Source organism: Acinonyx jubatus, chromosome E1 (assembly GCF_027475565.1).
Source record: "Acinonyx jubatus isolate Ajub_Pintada_27869175 chromosome E1, VMU_Ajub_asm_v1.0, whole genome shotgun sequence".
Classification (NCBI taxonomy): domain Eukaryota; kingdom Metazoa; phylum Chordata; class Mammalia; order Carnivora; family Felidae; genus Acinonyx; species Acinonyx jubatus.
Window position 1 is genome coordinate 56369105 of NC_069397.1, and position 15770 is coordinate 56384874.

General features: G+C 53.9%; 1 protein-coding gene across 3 annotated transcripts in view; it reads left to right on the forward strand.

Annotated features, from left to right (window-relative positions):
* TNRC6C (trinucleotide repeat containing adaptor 6C) overlaps positions 1 to 12546 on the forward strand; it is a 140639-nt gene extending 128093 nt beyond the window's left edge. For all 3 annotated transcript variants that reach the window (XM_053211721.1, XM_053211722.1, XM_053211723.1), the window contains 6 exons: positions 247 to 390; positions 2568 to 2684; positions 4615 to 4809; positions 5587 to 5657; positions 6135 to 6274; positions 10785 to 12546. In XM_053211721.1, coding sequence (XP_053067696.1) covers positions 247 to 390; positions 2568 to 2684; positions 4615 to 4809; positions 5587 to 5657; positions 6135 to 6274; positions 10785 to 11145 — 1028 coding nt within the window. In that variant the 3' untranslated portion in view covers positions 11146 to 12546. The remainder of the gene's footprint in view (positions 1 to 246; positions 391 to 2567; positions 2685 to 4614; positions 4810 to 5586; positions 5658 to 6134; positions 6275 to 10784) is intronic.
* Positions 12547 to 15770: the final 3224 nt, after the last annotated feature.

The following is a 15770-nucleotide window of genomic DNA, read 5'->3' on the forward strand; positions in this document are numbered from 1 at the left end:
TCTGGTCAAACGGTTGCTAGGCTTTACACCTTCCGAACACTCTCTGAACGGGGCAGCTACGGTACCTGCTTCTAGCTGGTTCCCGAGGATTGAGGATTCCCTGGAAGAAATTGATGATTCCCTGAAAGGATGTGTCTCCTGTTTTGACTCCTAGATTATAAGAATGTGCATAAATTCTCATGAGGCGACGTGAAGGTGCTGTGATTCTCACGTGTCTTGATTTCCATTTCGTGTGGCATTTTCCAGAATTCCATCCTGGAGTCCCGTGGAAAGGACTTCAGAACATAGACCCTGAGAACGACCCCGACGTCACTCCTGGGAGTGTCCCCACCGGGCCCACCATCAACACCACCATACAGGACGTCAACCGCTACCTCCTCAAGAGTGGAGGTGAGGTGTCGGGCGCCGTGCGGGCCGTGAGGCAGGGACGCTGGGAGACGCGTTTATGTGCACTTGTCACCACCCAGAGGTAGTGCTGAAGGTGAAAATGGAGCCTGATTGCGACCCAGTGGGCTCTCTGGATTTATTAACGCACCGTTTTAGAGCACTATGTCGCGAACTGCCGATATTAAGGATTAGGCCTTTTAGTGAAAAAGTCCCCACTTAGGATCTATTTAAACTGCAGGTGAATTGACCCCTTACTGCCCTATCTCCGTCCACTTCCTTCCACGAAGTCTGGTAAAAAGCCTAAAGCCCGCCCCCCGGCACCGTGTTCCCAGCAGAACTCAGGATGCTGGATTCTGGCACGCCCTGTGTCAGACGTTAGGATCCAGCAGGAGGAAGTGAGGAGCTGGCTGTGAAGTTCAAATCGTAAGTGTAGCTTCCGGGCGTGGCGCCGAGAAGGGCAGACGGCGCAGCTCCGGTGAAGTCGTGGCGTCACCGTCAGAACGGTGTGTGGGAATAGCCGGGCTGCCGTGGGGGCTCGTCCCCAGTGAGGCAGAACATTAATTCAGTTTTCCTGCTGTGGGGGAGACTGTGGGAGAGGTGCAGTTCTTTTCAGCGGTTCCTTAAAGTGACGGGCTTCTAGGCGTTCCTGTGGTTTGGGTAGAAAACCAGCAGAAGTTCAGATCCCGCTGTTCAGGGCTGTGCATCCCTCGCGCCTCGATGCAGCTTCTGCTTAGACCCTGCCGTCGGGGACAGAGGAGTGGTACAGGGGACACGAAATGGAGCCTGTGTGAGACGGCAGGGGACAGGGAGAGGCACAAGCCGGAAGTCAGACTCTGCTCTCACAGCTCGTCACCCTGAGTGTGCGGCAGGGCTGTGTCTGAGCAGGAATGGCCATCAGTGTATTTTGAGGCTCGTGGCAGGTGTGAAGAGGGAGCACTGACCCGGTGCCGAAAGACCTCAGAAGGAGTCGAGGTGGCTTGGTGTAGCACAGAGCTTCTGCCAGTGCCCCGTGCGTCCTCCAGTGGTCCATTGGCCGCTGAATGGCCCTCGGAGCACCGCGGGCGACACACGAGTGTGACGTGACAAAGGTGCCCTGCAGAAGTAGGTAAATTCTGAGGACGGGGCTAAGCAGCCGTCCTCCGGTCCAGAGTGGCTGAGGCGGAGGCAGACAGGAAAATCTAGAAGCCTCAGAAGTGTCGGCATCAGGATAAGATGAGAAAACCGAACCTCCAACTCCGGGATAAAGAATCAGGCAGCCGTCCAACCTGGGCACCTCGGAGCTTCCCGTGATGTGTACTTCGGGGGGTGACTTCAGGGGGTGGGTGGTCAGTGGACGTTTCGAGTCTCAGGCAGCTCCCGCCAGGCTCCCCCTGCACGCGCCAGAGGACCCTCTCCCCTGCTCCTGAGCCCCTCGTGGTTTGCTCTTTGGGAGAAGGGAACCTACAGAACTCCTCTGTATGTAAATGGTTTGCATAGTCTGACGCAGGGGGGACTGCCAGGGCCGGACCTGCTGAGCTAGTTCAGCCACCACCGCCACCGCCCAGGTGGGGCCCCGGGAAGGTCAGCCTGTGGAAGGAAATGTGACAAGCCGATTGTGCTCGTTCATGTCCCCCCGCCCCGTGGTGCTCGGTGCTCGAGCAGGTATTGTCACACAAGGGCACCCAGCCCTCCAGCTCCCCACACGGCTCTCCGCCACACGCCCGTGTCACGAGGGAGCGGGAGCGGCACGGACGGGAGCCAGAAGACACACGGAGACATTTGGAGTCGGAGCAGAGTGCTGGTCTTTAATGGCCAAATGGATAACCAAGAACTTGGAGGGTTTTCTTAGTTTTGTGGGTATTGTTTGAGGTGTGAACAGCTGGAGACTGCCCGTACTGTTAGTTTTCTCCTACTTGGGGGGGAATCAGTGTGACCCCTTCCCACGCAGGGCGCTGTTCTCGACACCCTGCTGGTGATGCCCTTCTCTCGGGCCCTGACGCCCCGCGTACCCTCCGGAGCGCCCCGGCCTCTCCGCGTGGCTGTGGGACCCCACGTGGGGGGCGAGCGTCGGCGGCCTGCCCTGGCCGCGTGTCGCTCACGCTGTCAGCCTCCCACCAAAGCCCCCTTGGGAGACCCCCCTCCTGGTTGCTAGCGCGGTCACACCGCTAGGCACCCTCTTAGCGCCTCCTCTGCTCCTGCAGGGTCCTCCCCACCGTCATCTCAGAGTGCCGCGCTGCCTTCCTCGAGTGCCTGGCCGCTCAGTGCCTCCGGCTACGGTCGCTCCTTCAGCAGCATCGCGCCGGCGCCTAGCATTGCAGGTACGCCCCCGCTCTCCCCAGGCGGCACCGGCTGGCCCTGCTGTCCCTGCCGCCCGCCCGCCCGCCCGCTCCAGACACCCCGGGGCGCGCCCTGGGGTGAGGCCAAAGGCGGGGAAGGCGGGGCCCGGGCACCTCCGCCCCCTTCCGTGTGCGGTGGGCGTGGGAACATTGCGTCTGCGGGGTTGCCGCAAAGGGCACGTGGTTGTGGGACGCAGCACACCTGTCCCCTGAATGTACCTCCTCCCTCCCTCCCCCGCAGCTACAGGACAGGGGGTGCACGGGGATTAGGGACACACAGGCGCAGCTGCTCAGACTTTGCCGTTACCTTTGCCATCACGGATGGAGGAGACGAGAGCGGGTCCCATAAAGTGCGGCTGCTTCCTGTCACTCGGATAAGTGCAGCGCCTGGATTATTTCTCTGTTTCGCTAGACGCTTACGTCTTTGAAGTGAGCGCTTTTCTTGTAGGCTTACATGAGAATGGAGAGTTGTGTGTCAGGAAAACCTCAGAAGAATTTGTACCTGGAAACTTTAAGACAAGGCTGTAACGAGACGTGGGTACACACGCTCACGGAATGTGTATCAGGGTTGTAAATAGAAAACGTGCATGAGAAGGTTCATTGCTTCTAAGCGTCTTCGAGTACACGCCGTGTCCCTTCAAACCTTGTCGTCCGGACTCAGTTAGACTCACTTAAAGCAGCGCCGTAGGGATTCCTTTTAGTACTCGTACCTGAGGGAAAAAGTAGTTTTGATATTAGTTAGCATTTTTTCCCCTCACTCCGAAGCCCGTTTATTTACTTTTTTAATTTTAATCCCAACGTAACAGACGTACAGTCTTCTGTTAGTTCCCGGTGCACAATACAGTGATTCAGCACGCAGTTTAGCGTCTTACTGAAAAGCGTCTGGCTGACTCTCTTCCTTCTAACGCTTATTCTTTCTGACGTTTACAGAGACGTGCGTAGACCTTTAATGCTTCCAAAATCATTTAGCTGAAGAAAAGGGGCAGAATCAAATCATTTTCCCCGGATGAGGCAGTTTTTAGGGCACTTTTGTTTTTCTCATCAAGGACACCTTTGCTGAGATTAGCGTGCGTTTGTTTGTTTGTTTGTTTGTTTGTTTGTTTGAAGTCACACTCAATGCCAGTAGGCAGGGGTGGAAGGGAGCTGCGCACACAGTCCGCATCGGCCTGGTCGCTGCCATGCTGCCCAGGGACCACGGCGACGCGACGACCGCGCCAGCAGCTCTTCCCGTCCTTGCCACACTGGCCGAGCGAGGCAGGCCCGGCCCTCGTCCGGGTGTCTGCGCATCGCAGCCGGGCCCTGGGTGCGGGAGAAGCTGGGGCCGGGAGTCATTGCCAGTTTGGTTTTTTCTCCCAAAGAGCCTTGAAACGCCCTTCCCCCGGCTGAGGTTCCAAGATGCCGAACACTCGGCCGCCAGCACCCGGGGGCCACAAGCATCCGTGTGCGCAGCGCGGCCCTGCCAGCGGGTCTCGAAGCTGTGGGCGGTCAGGGCAGAGCCCTGGCAAGGGGCTGGTGCCTAAAGACATAGCTTGAAGGATCTACGGCTTAGGCTTTTGACCTCAATTAGTTTGTTACGTTAACGAGCTCGTCCCAGTGGAATATGTTGGTAAATTAGCCTTAACATTGAACTACAAAAATGCCATTTTTTGGTGGCCAATCTGGTTCTGGCACATTTTGCGAATTAGCGTAGAACCGGCAGGGTCTCTGCTGGGCGCAGGCCGCCTGTGTTTCCGGGCAGAGATCCAAGAGCGAGCGCACCCCGTGGTTCTCGGGTGGGGGTGCCTTGCCTCGCTGTTCCTTGCTCATGATGCTTCTGCCGGCACCGGAGAGCACTTTGTGCGGCGCCCCACACCCCGCGGTGACTTTTCTTCCGTCTCAAGAACGCCTGTGCTCCGTCTCTCTGCCTTTCTAGGTAAACTGTCAGACATTAAATCGACGTGGTCCTCTGGCCCTGCCTCCCACACGCAAGCCTCTCTGTCTCACGAACTGTGGAAGGTGCCCAGAAACACTACTGCACCCACGAGGCCGCCCCCAGGGTTAACCAATCCCAAGCCTTCCTCCACCTGGGGAGCCAGCCCCCTCGGCTGGACCAGCTCTTACTCCTCGGGTACGAATCCGTCCTCTGTGCAAGTGGGGTGGGGGTGGGGGAGCACGGGGGCTGTGCACCTGCTCCACTTACCCTTCAGGGAACGTGCCTGTCGCGTTGTCCCGGGACCCCTTCACAGGGACCCTTCGCTGTGACCCCGCCCCCCAGGTCCCAGGGCGGGCTGCGGAGGAGGCGCCCCAGACTCTTGGGGCGTGTCTGGGCCCGGCAGCTCCGGCTGCCCTGATGTCGGCGTCTGCCCTGGGCCCCGGCGGTCACGGCGCCCCTCGAGGGGCCTCGCTGGGCCCGGGGAGGAAGCCCGTTCGTGCACGAGGGGCTCCGCTGCCACGTGCACATTTGCTTCTCCACAATATTTCTCTGGGGCAGATGGCCCCCGGCGTGAGGCAGCTCCTGTATCCTGATGTGCCCTCCACCAGCTGTGCGGGTGGGAGAAACGGGTGCACTGGGAGTTTAAGAAGCTGAGATCAGAACCCACCGCAGATAGTTTGGCAATGGCTGTCGGCCCCTTGAGAGCAGCCCGGTGGGTCTGCGGTACTAACAAGGGGGATTTCAGAGCGTTGATTCCAAGGAGCATGGGGGCCGAGGAGGAGTCCCTCGTCACACCTGCCCCCAGGAGTCTGCAGGGATCGTGGGCTTGGGTTCCTCAAAGCCAAACGACGGCGTGGGTTTTCAAAGGTTGAGAAAGGCTTAGAGCACGCGGCGGCGCTCTGGGCCACCAAGCGTTGGCGAGATGAGAAGCCTCCGGAGGCCGTGCTGACTGCTCTTCCCTGGCTCATGCAGGTTCCGCGTGGAGCACCGACACCTCAGGAAGGACAAGCAGCTGGCTCGTTCTCCGCAACCTCACGCCCCAGGTACAGGCACCTGCCGTGGGGGTCACCGTGCGGGGACCCCGCCGCCTGCCGGTCTCTGTGCCGGGGGCCCTCGTGTTCCTGGTGAATTGTGTATTTTTTAGGCTTAAGGACTCTACCCTTTATACAGTTGCTTGCCTTTAATTACAGCCCCTCGAGAGCGATTTTGTCCTGTGCTCACCTTTTCTGGGGTCAGGGGCCACAAGGCCACCAGGACCACGGGCTCTGTGCGATGTGCCCTGGCTGGGGGTGGGCGGGGAGGCCAGAACCAAAATGGGGTCTTTTCTTTCTCCTGATTTACTTAACTTATATTGAAAACTACATGGTAAGTTACAAGGCATAAAAGGTAAAACCATAAAGTCGTATAGGACAGACATTCGCCCAGTGCTTAGTACACAGGGTGACGTACATTTCCTTTGAAGAATGTCACGGAAGAAGCCCCAGGAAGCTCGTTACTGCCCCCTTTGCTTCCTCAATCAGATCGACGGCTCTACCCTACGGACGCTGTGTTTGCAGCACGGGCCTCTCGTCACATTCCACCTGAACCTGACCCAAGGCAACGCTGTGGTCCGCTACAGCTCCAAGGAGGAAGCCGCCAAGGCCCAGAAGTCCCTGCACATGTACGTCTCTCGGTCGCCGCTCGGCTGCCCAGTGGCTGTGGCTGCGGCCCCGGCAGCGCTGGGTTTGGGGGTCGTAGGTGTGTCTGGGGCTGCTGTGACAAAGCACGTGGGCACAGGACGTCGATTGCCCCGGTTCTGTGGAGCACCCACACCTCAGGAAGGTGTCGCAGGCTCCGTTCCCTCCGAGGCTCCTCTCTTCAGCCTGCAGACGGCTGCCTTGTCCCCATGTCCTCACGGGGTCGCCTCTGAGTCTGAGCGTGTGTGTCCTGATTGCCCGTTCTTAGAAGGACACAGTCATAGTGGATTAGGCCCCATTTTCATCCCCACTTTATTTTTTTCTTTTAATTTTATCTTCAGTGTCTTTATTTTTGAAGGAGAGAGAGAGAGAGAGACAGAGCACGAGCGGGGGAGGAGCAGAGAGAGAGGGAGACACGGAATTCGAAGCAGGCTCCAGGCTCTAAGCTGTCAGCACAGAGCCCGAACCCACAAACTGCGAGGTCGTGACCTGAGCCGAAGTCGGACGCTTAGCCGACTGAGCCACCCAGGCGCCCCTCATCCCCACTTGCAAGTCCCATCTCCCAATACAGGCCTAGCCAAGGTGCTGGGGGTCAGGGCTCCAACATAGGAATTTGGAGGGCCAGGCCCTAGCAGGTGTCCTATGACACATCTCCTTCTGCTGCAGGGTTGCTGTGGCCGCACCGTCCACGAGGGAAAGCCCCCTCCCCCCCTCCCCCCCCCCCCCCCCCCCAGAGAGCACGTAGGACACAGAAGGAAACGCTGTCTCCACCGGGTAGCCCCAGGCAGGTGACACATCCTAGCAGCCACCTCCCTCCCCCAATTACAGGATGCTCTTGATAAGATGTGTGAATGGACCTGCTCGGTCACTGGAGCTGCAGGGCCCGGAAATTAGTCGTTCCCATTTTTAGCCCAGGATGTAAGTTAACAGATTCTAGATGGTGCCCAAGTTGAGGGGCACCTTCACGTACCTCCTGAAGAATATACTGTCACCGACACAGTATCGCTGCTAAAGGTGTCAGATGAGGAAAGCAGCTCGTAATCTGGGGTTGGAAACAGCAGAAGCAAAACGCGAGCCGTGGGCTCTTTCCGGGTGACCTGTGACGCCCCCAGCTGCGCTTTTTCCGTGAAAGCAGGGAGGTGGGCACAGGAAGGCGCGGGGTTGTTCCACCCACGTGACTGCTGTCCTGCTCCTTCTTGCTGTTTGTTTTGAGGGTTTTGGTGGCTTTTTCGAGCTGTAGTTGGCACACGGCGTTGCGTCCGTTTAAGGTGAGCACGTGTGGATTTAACGCGTTTGTATCCCGCCCGGGTGTGATCGCTGCGCAGCATTAGCTCACGCCTCCGCTGGCCCAGAATTACCGTTTCGTGTTTGTCGCGAGCACGTGGCAGATCTGCCCTCTTAGCAGCTCTGCCGTGTAGAGCGTTGCCAGTTGTCGTCAGCGCACGGTGTGTTAGGTCCTCAGGACTCACTCCTCTTCTAACCGGAAGTCCGTACCCTTGTGCCAACACCACCCCACTTCCCAGCCCTCGGCGACCACCTGTCTCCTCTCTGTGTCTGCAGGCGTGGATCTTTTAGACTCCGCACCCAAGCGAGACCACGCGGGATTTGTCTTTCCCTGACTTCCCTCCCTCAGCTTAAGGCCACCAGCATCCGTGCGTGTTTGTCACAAATGGCGGGGTCCTCTTTCCCACAGCTGAGTGACGTTCCGTGGTGGGGGCAGGGGCTGTAAACCATCTCGATCCGTTCGTCCATCGACAGGCACTCAGGTTCTTTCCATGTCTTGGTTACTTTGGACAACACTGCAGGAATGCTTTCCTTCGGATATGTGGCCAGAAGTGAGATTGCTGGATCGTACGATTCTTCCGTTTTTTAACTTTCTGAGAAACCTCTCTAGCGGCTGGACTAACTCACATTCCCCCAGCAGTACAGAAGGGCTCCCTATTCTCAGCATCCTTACCAACGGTTGTTATCTCTTGTCTCTTTGAGGACAGCCATTCCGACGGATGTGAGGTGATTTCTCATTGGGCTTTGATTTGCATTTCCCTGATGATGAGTGATGTGAATATTTTTGTGAATATTTTCCTCCATTCCGTAGAGTGTCTTTTCATTCGATTGACAGTTTCCTTTGCTGTGCAGAAGATTTTTAGTTTGATGCAGTCCTGCTTATTCACTTTTTTCTTTATTGCTTGTGCTTTTTTTTAAAGTTTTGTTTATTTAAGTAATCTCTATACCCAACATGGGGCTCAGACTCACAACCTTGAGATCAAGAGTCGCACACTCCACCGACTGAGTTAGCCGGCCCCCCATGTGCTTTTAGTGTCGTATCAAAAAATCATTGCCAGGGGGGCGCCTGGGTGGCTCACTTGGTTGAGCGTCTGACTCTTGATTTCGGCTCAGGTCGTGATCTCACAGTTTGTGGCCTCGAGCCCCGTGTCCAGCTCTGCACTGACGGCACAGAGCCTTCTTGGGATTCTCTCGCCCGCTCTCTCTGCTCCTCTCCCCTGCTTGCAATCTCGCTCTTGCTCACTCTCTCTAAAATTTAAAAAAAAAAAAAAAAAAATCATCGCCAAGACCAACGTCAAGGAGCTTTTTTCCCTGTGTGTTCTCCCAGGAGTTTTACAGTTCCAGAATCTTACGTTTAAGTCTTGAATCCATTTCAAGTTAATTTTTGTGAGTGGCGTGAGATAGGCGTCCACTTTTCATGGTTCTGCACGTGTTTTCCAGTTTTTCCAGCACATTTGTTGAAGAGACTATCCTTTCCCCTTTCCCCACTGAGTACTCTTGATGCCCTGGCCAAATACTAATCGATTGTCTACGTGGGGATCTCTTTCTGGCTTTCTGTTCTGTTCCACTGGTCTATGTGTCTGTGACTGTCTGGGTGGTGGTGGTGGTGGTTGTTGTTGTTGTTGTTGTTGTTGTTGTTGTTGATTGTTTTGGTTTTGTTACCATACTGATTTGAATACCGTAGCTTTGTAGTCTGGTTTGGAATCAGCAAGTGTGATGCCTCCTGCTGTGTTACTCTTTCTCAGCATTGCTTTGGCCATTTGGAGTCTTCCGTGGTTCCATACAAATTTCCATGAAGAATGCCACTGGGGTTTTTATAGGGACTACACTGAAGGTATAGATGGCGTCGAGTCGTCTGGACTTTTAATAGTGTTGATTCTTCTGATGCGTGAACGAACACAGGACATTCTTCCATTTGTACCTTCTTCGGTTTCTTTACTTAAAATTATTTTCGTTTTCATTGCACGAAAAGTGTTCACTTGCTTGCATCAATTTACTCCTAAGTGTTTTGTTGCTTTTGATGCTGGTGCAAATGAGGTTTTTTTATTTCCCTTTCAGGTGTTTCACTTTTGGTGTGTACGAATGCACTTGTTTTCTGTATGTTGGTTGTGTATCCTGCAACTTTACTGAATTCATCAGTAGTTTTTGGGTTGAGCCTTTAGAGTTTTCTCTACGTAAGATCATGTCATCTGCAAATAATGCCACTTTTATCCCTTCCATTCCAGTTTGGATGCCTTTTACTTCTTGGTCTTGCCCGATTACTCTGGCCGAGACTCCAGTCCTATGTTGAAAAGAAGTGGCAAGAGCAGGCATCCTTGTTTTGTTCCTGATCTTAGAGAAGATGCTTCCAGCCTCTCACCGCTGAGTATATTGGCTGTGTGTCTGTCTTGTGTGGGTGGCCTTTATTACCCGGAGGCGTGCCCCTTCTGTCCCCTGTCGTGGAGGGTCTTTGTCGTGAAAGGTCGTTGTGTTTGGTCAGATGCCATTTCTGCATCTGCTGAGACGTTCGGATTTTGACCTTTGACTCCGTCAACGTGACGTATCACACTTGTTGATCTGCGGGTGTCGAACCGTCGTTGCATCTCCGGGATAAATCCTACTTACTAACGATGTATGGTCCTTTTAATGTGCTGTTGAATTCAGTCTCCTAATATTGTGTTGAGAATGTTTACATCTGTGTTCATCAGGAATACTGTTCTGTAGTTTCTCGCCTCCTGGTCTGGTTTTGGTGTCAAGATGACACGGCCTCATAAAACGAGGGTGGGAGCGTCCCCTTCTCTCGGTTTTTCTGAAGGCGTTTGAGAAGGATCGCTGTTGAATTCTAGGTAGAAATCCCCAGGAAAGCCATGTCGTGGTCCCGGGCTTTTCTGTCCTGGGAGGTCTCTGGTCACTGATTCAGTCCCCTTGCTCATTATTGGTCTGTTGAGACTTTCTGTTTCCTCACGAGTCAGTCCTGCCAGGTTATCTGTCTCCAGGGATTTGTCCGTCTCTTCTAAGCTGTCCCCGGTTTGTCGGCATGGGATCGTTCCTAGGAGTCTCTCCCGATCCCGTGTGTTTCTGTGGTATCAGTCGTCGTGTCTCCTCTTTCATTTCTGATCTTACGGACTTGAGTCTTTGTGGTTCCGTTTCTTCGTCCGGCTGAAGCTCTGTCAAGTTTTGTATCTTCCCAAAAGACCAGCTCTTAATTTTGTTGCCGTCCTGCCCTTTCAGGTGTGTTCTGGGAAACACTACCATCCTGGCCGAGTTTGCCGGCGAAGAAGAGGTAAATCGTTTCCTGGCCCAAGGCCAGGCGGTGCCGTCCACCTCCGGCTGGCAGTCCGGCACCGGGGCCGGCCAGGCGCGGCTGGGCGCCTCGGGCGGCTCCCACGGCCTGGTGCGGAGCGACACCGGCCACTGGAGCGCCCCGTGTCTGGCCGGCAAAGGGAGCAGCGACCTGCTGTGGGGCGGGGTCCCCCAGTACTCAAGCAGCCTCTGGGGCCCTCCCAGCAGTGACGACGGCAGGGTGATCGGAAGCCCCACCCCGCTGAACACCCTGCTGCCCGGCGACCTTCTCAGTGGGGAATCCATCTAGGACTGAGAGGACCCCACGGGCACCACAGTCAGCAGCGCTGGGAAGAGAAGGCTGACCCTTTCCAGTCCGGGCGGCGCTGAGGACCCCGCTTGGCCCGGAGCAGCCCGGCAGCCCTTGAGTACCTCCGTCCAGTACTGGGGACGCATGTCCGCCGCGGTCCTTGCGAACTGTCCACAGGACAGTGCGGGCTGCGCTTGGTCAGTGTCACACGCTAATGACAGGATGTTCCTCATAGCTTTTTATTTTGTGTCGTCTTATGTTCGTATGGTGTGTCGTCATTTTGATTTTTTAAGTATAAAAGCTGCTTAGACTAGTTCTATCATGAAGGGCACTTTTCAGATCGTGGGCTGGAAAGGGTTATTTTATCAAGGGGGGGCGGGAGGGAGGGAGACGAGAAAGCCTATGTAAAACGAGCCTGTGACGATTATGCACATTACCAGAGGCGGCCCGTAGTCAGGGCGGCTGGTGTCCATCCCTGGGCACAGAGCGCGGGCTCCACGCGGCCGCCTGCGCTCTGCCCTCCGCTCCCACGGGCCCGCCTATGCACATTACCCTTGTTTCATTACTTTTTCCTGTCATTTTTTTTAATCCCAAAAAATATTTTTTAAAAGTTAAAAAAAAAGACATATCGAACATGCAAATACTTGAATCCAGCAGGCCAACAAGGAGACGCGTGCGCTCGCCGCGTCCAGTTCTGCACTCCCAAGCTGACACCAGTGCGCAGAGACAGGCTCCAGGAAACATTTCTGAGTTCACAGCCTATGTGCGTGTGTGCGCGTGTGTGTGCGTGCGCGCGTGTGCGCACCCCTCTGTGTTTGTGTGTTAAGCGTGTGAGGATTTAACTGTGGGTTTTCCCTTTTATTCAGTATATGCTTTTTTTTTTTTTTTTTTTTGGCGCATTGGTCCAACGTTTGTTACTATTATTAGCTTCTAACTTTGCACTGAGTGTCCCTGCTCTTCCTTTCGCTAATCCTATACGTTAAAGAGAATTCATAGGACAGGGCCGGTGACAATTCACGTGTAAATGTTTACTCAAGGACTCTGTTACTGCGTTTAAAAATTACAGTGTATATCTCTGGATAAATAATATGTATACCTACGTTTAGCAGCTTTTTATTGTGGACTAATGCAAGAGAATTATTACCAGAGTATTGCACCATGTTTCCATTTGGAATATAAAGCGAAAGAGAAAACAGCTGGTGCTGGACCGTGGCCATAGATACTGGTGAGAGCCACCGGCCCCGCACGAGGAGCGGGGCCAAGCACTTGGACCTGGGTGGTGACCGCTTTCGGAGGGGCCCGTGCTCAGGGCTCCCACCTGTTTACAGACCCTTTTTTCTCCTTCAGACTTTAAAATTAAAAAAAAAAAAAAAAAAAAAAAAAAAAAAAAAAATTTAAAAAGGAATTTAAAAAGAAAAAAAGAAAAAAAAAAGAGACTTCCGTGGTAAAGAAACCTATTTTCCGAATGCAGATTCGCTACTTCAGAGCTCTGGGATTGAACAAGTGTCGTCGCTTCCCTCCGGCCATCGTTGTGGACTGTCGAGTGTCCCCTTCGTCGAGGTGACGAGACGTTGTGGTCACTGTCTTGCACATGTGGACGCGCTCTCAGGAAAGCCAGGGTTCCCGAGGGGCAGCTCCACACCATTTCATGTATTTTGTAACCCGACTCCTAGCACTGAAGATGTTATTAAAAAACAAACAAAAAAAAATAAAAAGAAAGAAAAAAAAAGAAAAAAGGAAAAAAAAAACCACAAAGAAGAAAAATACCTAATCTCTAATGTGTAGCAGTTACATATTTACCAAATAACGGACTCAAAAGAAATAGATGTTTGAAGAGTGCTTTATATATTAAAAATTGCTTTATGTTTTAAAAATGATCAATGTTTTGATTGTTTTGCAAGAAAGAAAGACAATGGAGTAACATACCCTCAAGTATGTTTTAAAAATATATGAACATTGTGCTCCCTGCCTGCTTGATCAGGAAACTTGTGCATTACATTTTTTTTAATTAGCTTTTTAATGGTTTTATCAAAACAAAACAAAACAAAAAAAGAACAAAAAACAAAAAATTTAAAAAAAAAACAAAAAAAAAAGAGAAAGTCCTGCAAAATTGCAGATCGACAAAAGCTGGTTTTATAGAGGATCATGAACTATGCACAAACCGGGTTCAAGACTTGTTTTCTGAAGTTTAGTCGTGTATTTAGCTAAACAAACCTTCCTCAGAGTAAGTGCATCTCATTGCCGTTACCTGCGTCCTATGTATTTGACGTACACGTACTTAGGCGTGTACGGCAAATATATGTGCGAGCGCGCGTGCGTGCATGCGTGTGCGTCCAGACAGCGGGCCGTGCTGCCGCCTAGCATCGGGTTGTAGAAAAACGGAGTTTTTAAAATTGGGGATGGAAGTGAAGACGCTTTATTTGTTTGTTTTTGTTTTTTGTTAATTTTTTTTGACCTTTTCTTTTGAATTAAAGATGTCTGTAACTCTGAGATTAAAAAACAAGTTTGTGGCTTTTAATGTTTTTTCCTCATAGAATGTGATCGTTAAAGAACACGCACCGAGAGTTGCTTTCAAAAGGACAACGCTTTGTTGAATCTTAATAAATTGCAATTTTTTTCTTGGCTGTTCAAATAAATGTGGTTTTTGTTTTTGTTTTTGTTTTTGTTTTCCCAAGGACAGGTATCCTCGATTTTCACTTTGTATGTGCTGGGGGAGAGAGCACGCCCCTCTCTGATGGCCTCTGAGCCGACGACGCGAGTAAGGAGACGGAGCTCCGGATGCCGGCTGGGTGGCGGATAATGTTCTCATTTGTCTCGTACCTTTGCAGTTCGCACTGAAGCCCCACCACGGATGGTCGAGAGCCTGAGACGCAGCCAGGGCCTGCGGCCCCCCCCCCGGCGCCCGCGACCCGGTTTGGGCGTCAGAAATATTTGAACAGAAGCGCATGATGGAGGTCTTCTGTGTTTCCTAGACGTTTCCTCGTTTATCCTTGTAAAACAACCCAAAATAAGCCGTGGAAGGTACGTTTCACGAAGCACTGGGCACGAGCAGAGCGGGAGTCCAGGCACGGCCAGGACACGGTTGTTTTCTCGGGTCCGCGCCGAACACCATGACCTTAGAACGGTTCCGGAAGCATCGGCGCCTCCCTCCAACCATCAGGATGGTGAAGACGGTCTCTGGGAGACAAGCCGGCACGTCCGCCTCTGTGACCACTTGCCCAGAGACTGGCAGGACGAGGGTCTGTCTCCGCTCCCCTTCCGCGGCGGGAAGGCAGGCCCCTGGGCTCCTGGCTCCGCCCCACCTCTTTGCAAAGCTGCGCAGGACCGCGCCGCCGAGGGGCTCACGGTCCATCTCACGGCCGGCCGGCCGGGAGAAGCACAAGACCAGAAGGGATGGAAGCCGGAAGCCGGGCAAAGCGCACCCGGCACTCCCAGCAAGCAGGTGCAGCGTCCAGGGTTTCTGCGAGAGAGCAAACGCAGCGCCTGCTCCCCAGGGCGACGGGCTCAGCGCCCCGAAAACATCCAAGGGGCGCGCCAGGCTGGAGGTGGGGCCGCCCCGGGCCCGGGAGGCCGGATCAGATTTTAACGGGCTGCGGAAAGCTGGGGACGGAGTGGGCGACCCAACGTAAGCCCAGGTCGGGAGTGACTGCTCGTGGGCCAGGAGTGGGCAGCGGGGGTCCTGGTGCCCACAGTACAAGAGGAGGCTCGGCGTCTGGAATCGAGAAGAGGGCAGGTGCGGAGCTGCGCTTTTTAAAACGTCCTGGCAACACCTGGGGAGAATGGCAGACAAAAGACCGGATGCCCGGTGGGTGGTAGCAGAGTATGCAGAGAAGGGGCTGTTCCAACAGCCAGGAGGCCCGAGGAGGGGGCATCAGGGGGAGGGGGAGGGGGAGGGGCGAGCACGGATTCCAGCGACGGAGAGGAGACGGGAGATGCTGAGCAGCTGAGCCCATGTTCGTTGACCAGAGCGAAACGCAGAGCAGCATTTCAACAAGATTCTTCCCTGGTGCGGTACGCTCGGGACGGATCGAGGGAAACCCCCAAGGAAGCGTGACCGGAGTCATAATTAATTTGCCAGCTTTGCGCATCGCATCTCGGTGCAAACGCAGTTGATGAGCTCCCCTTGCGTGACGCTGTCTGACCAGGACCCCGGATAAGCAGCAGGCCCGGCCGGCGCCCCGGTTTGGGAAACGGAAGCACGTTTCCCAACACCCCCTCCCTGGGCACTTCTGCCTTGGGCTTAAGAGACCGTGTCAGATGCTACACAAAGCTGCGTTAGAATTCTCTGGAAACTTTTTTTAAACCCCAGTGCCAGGACACCTCCCAAACTAAGCAAGCAGAATCCCTGGGGGCGGGCCCCGGCCCCCGAGTTTTAGTCTCCCCATTTGGCTCCATTGAGCAGCCAGAGCCGAGCAGCAATGGCCTGGAGGAATCTTTTCATCAGCCCAAAAGCTCCATCAACCTCCTGGCCCCTGGAAGAGCAATTTCTTTCTTTTCTTTTTTTTTTTTTTTTTTTTTTTTTTTTGCGTTTATTTTATTTTTGAGGGACAGAGACAGAGGGTGAGCGGGGGAGGGGCAGAGAGACAGAATGTGAAGCAGGCTCCAGGCTCCGAGCTGTCAGCACA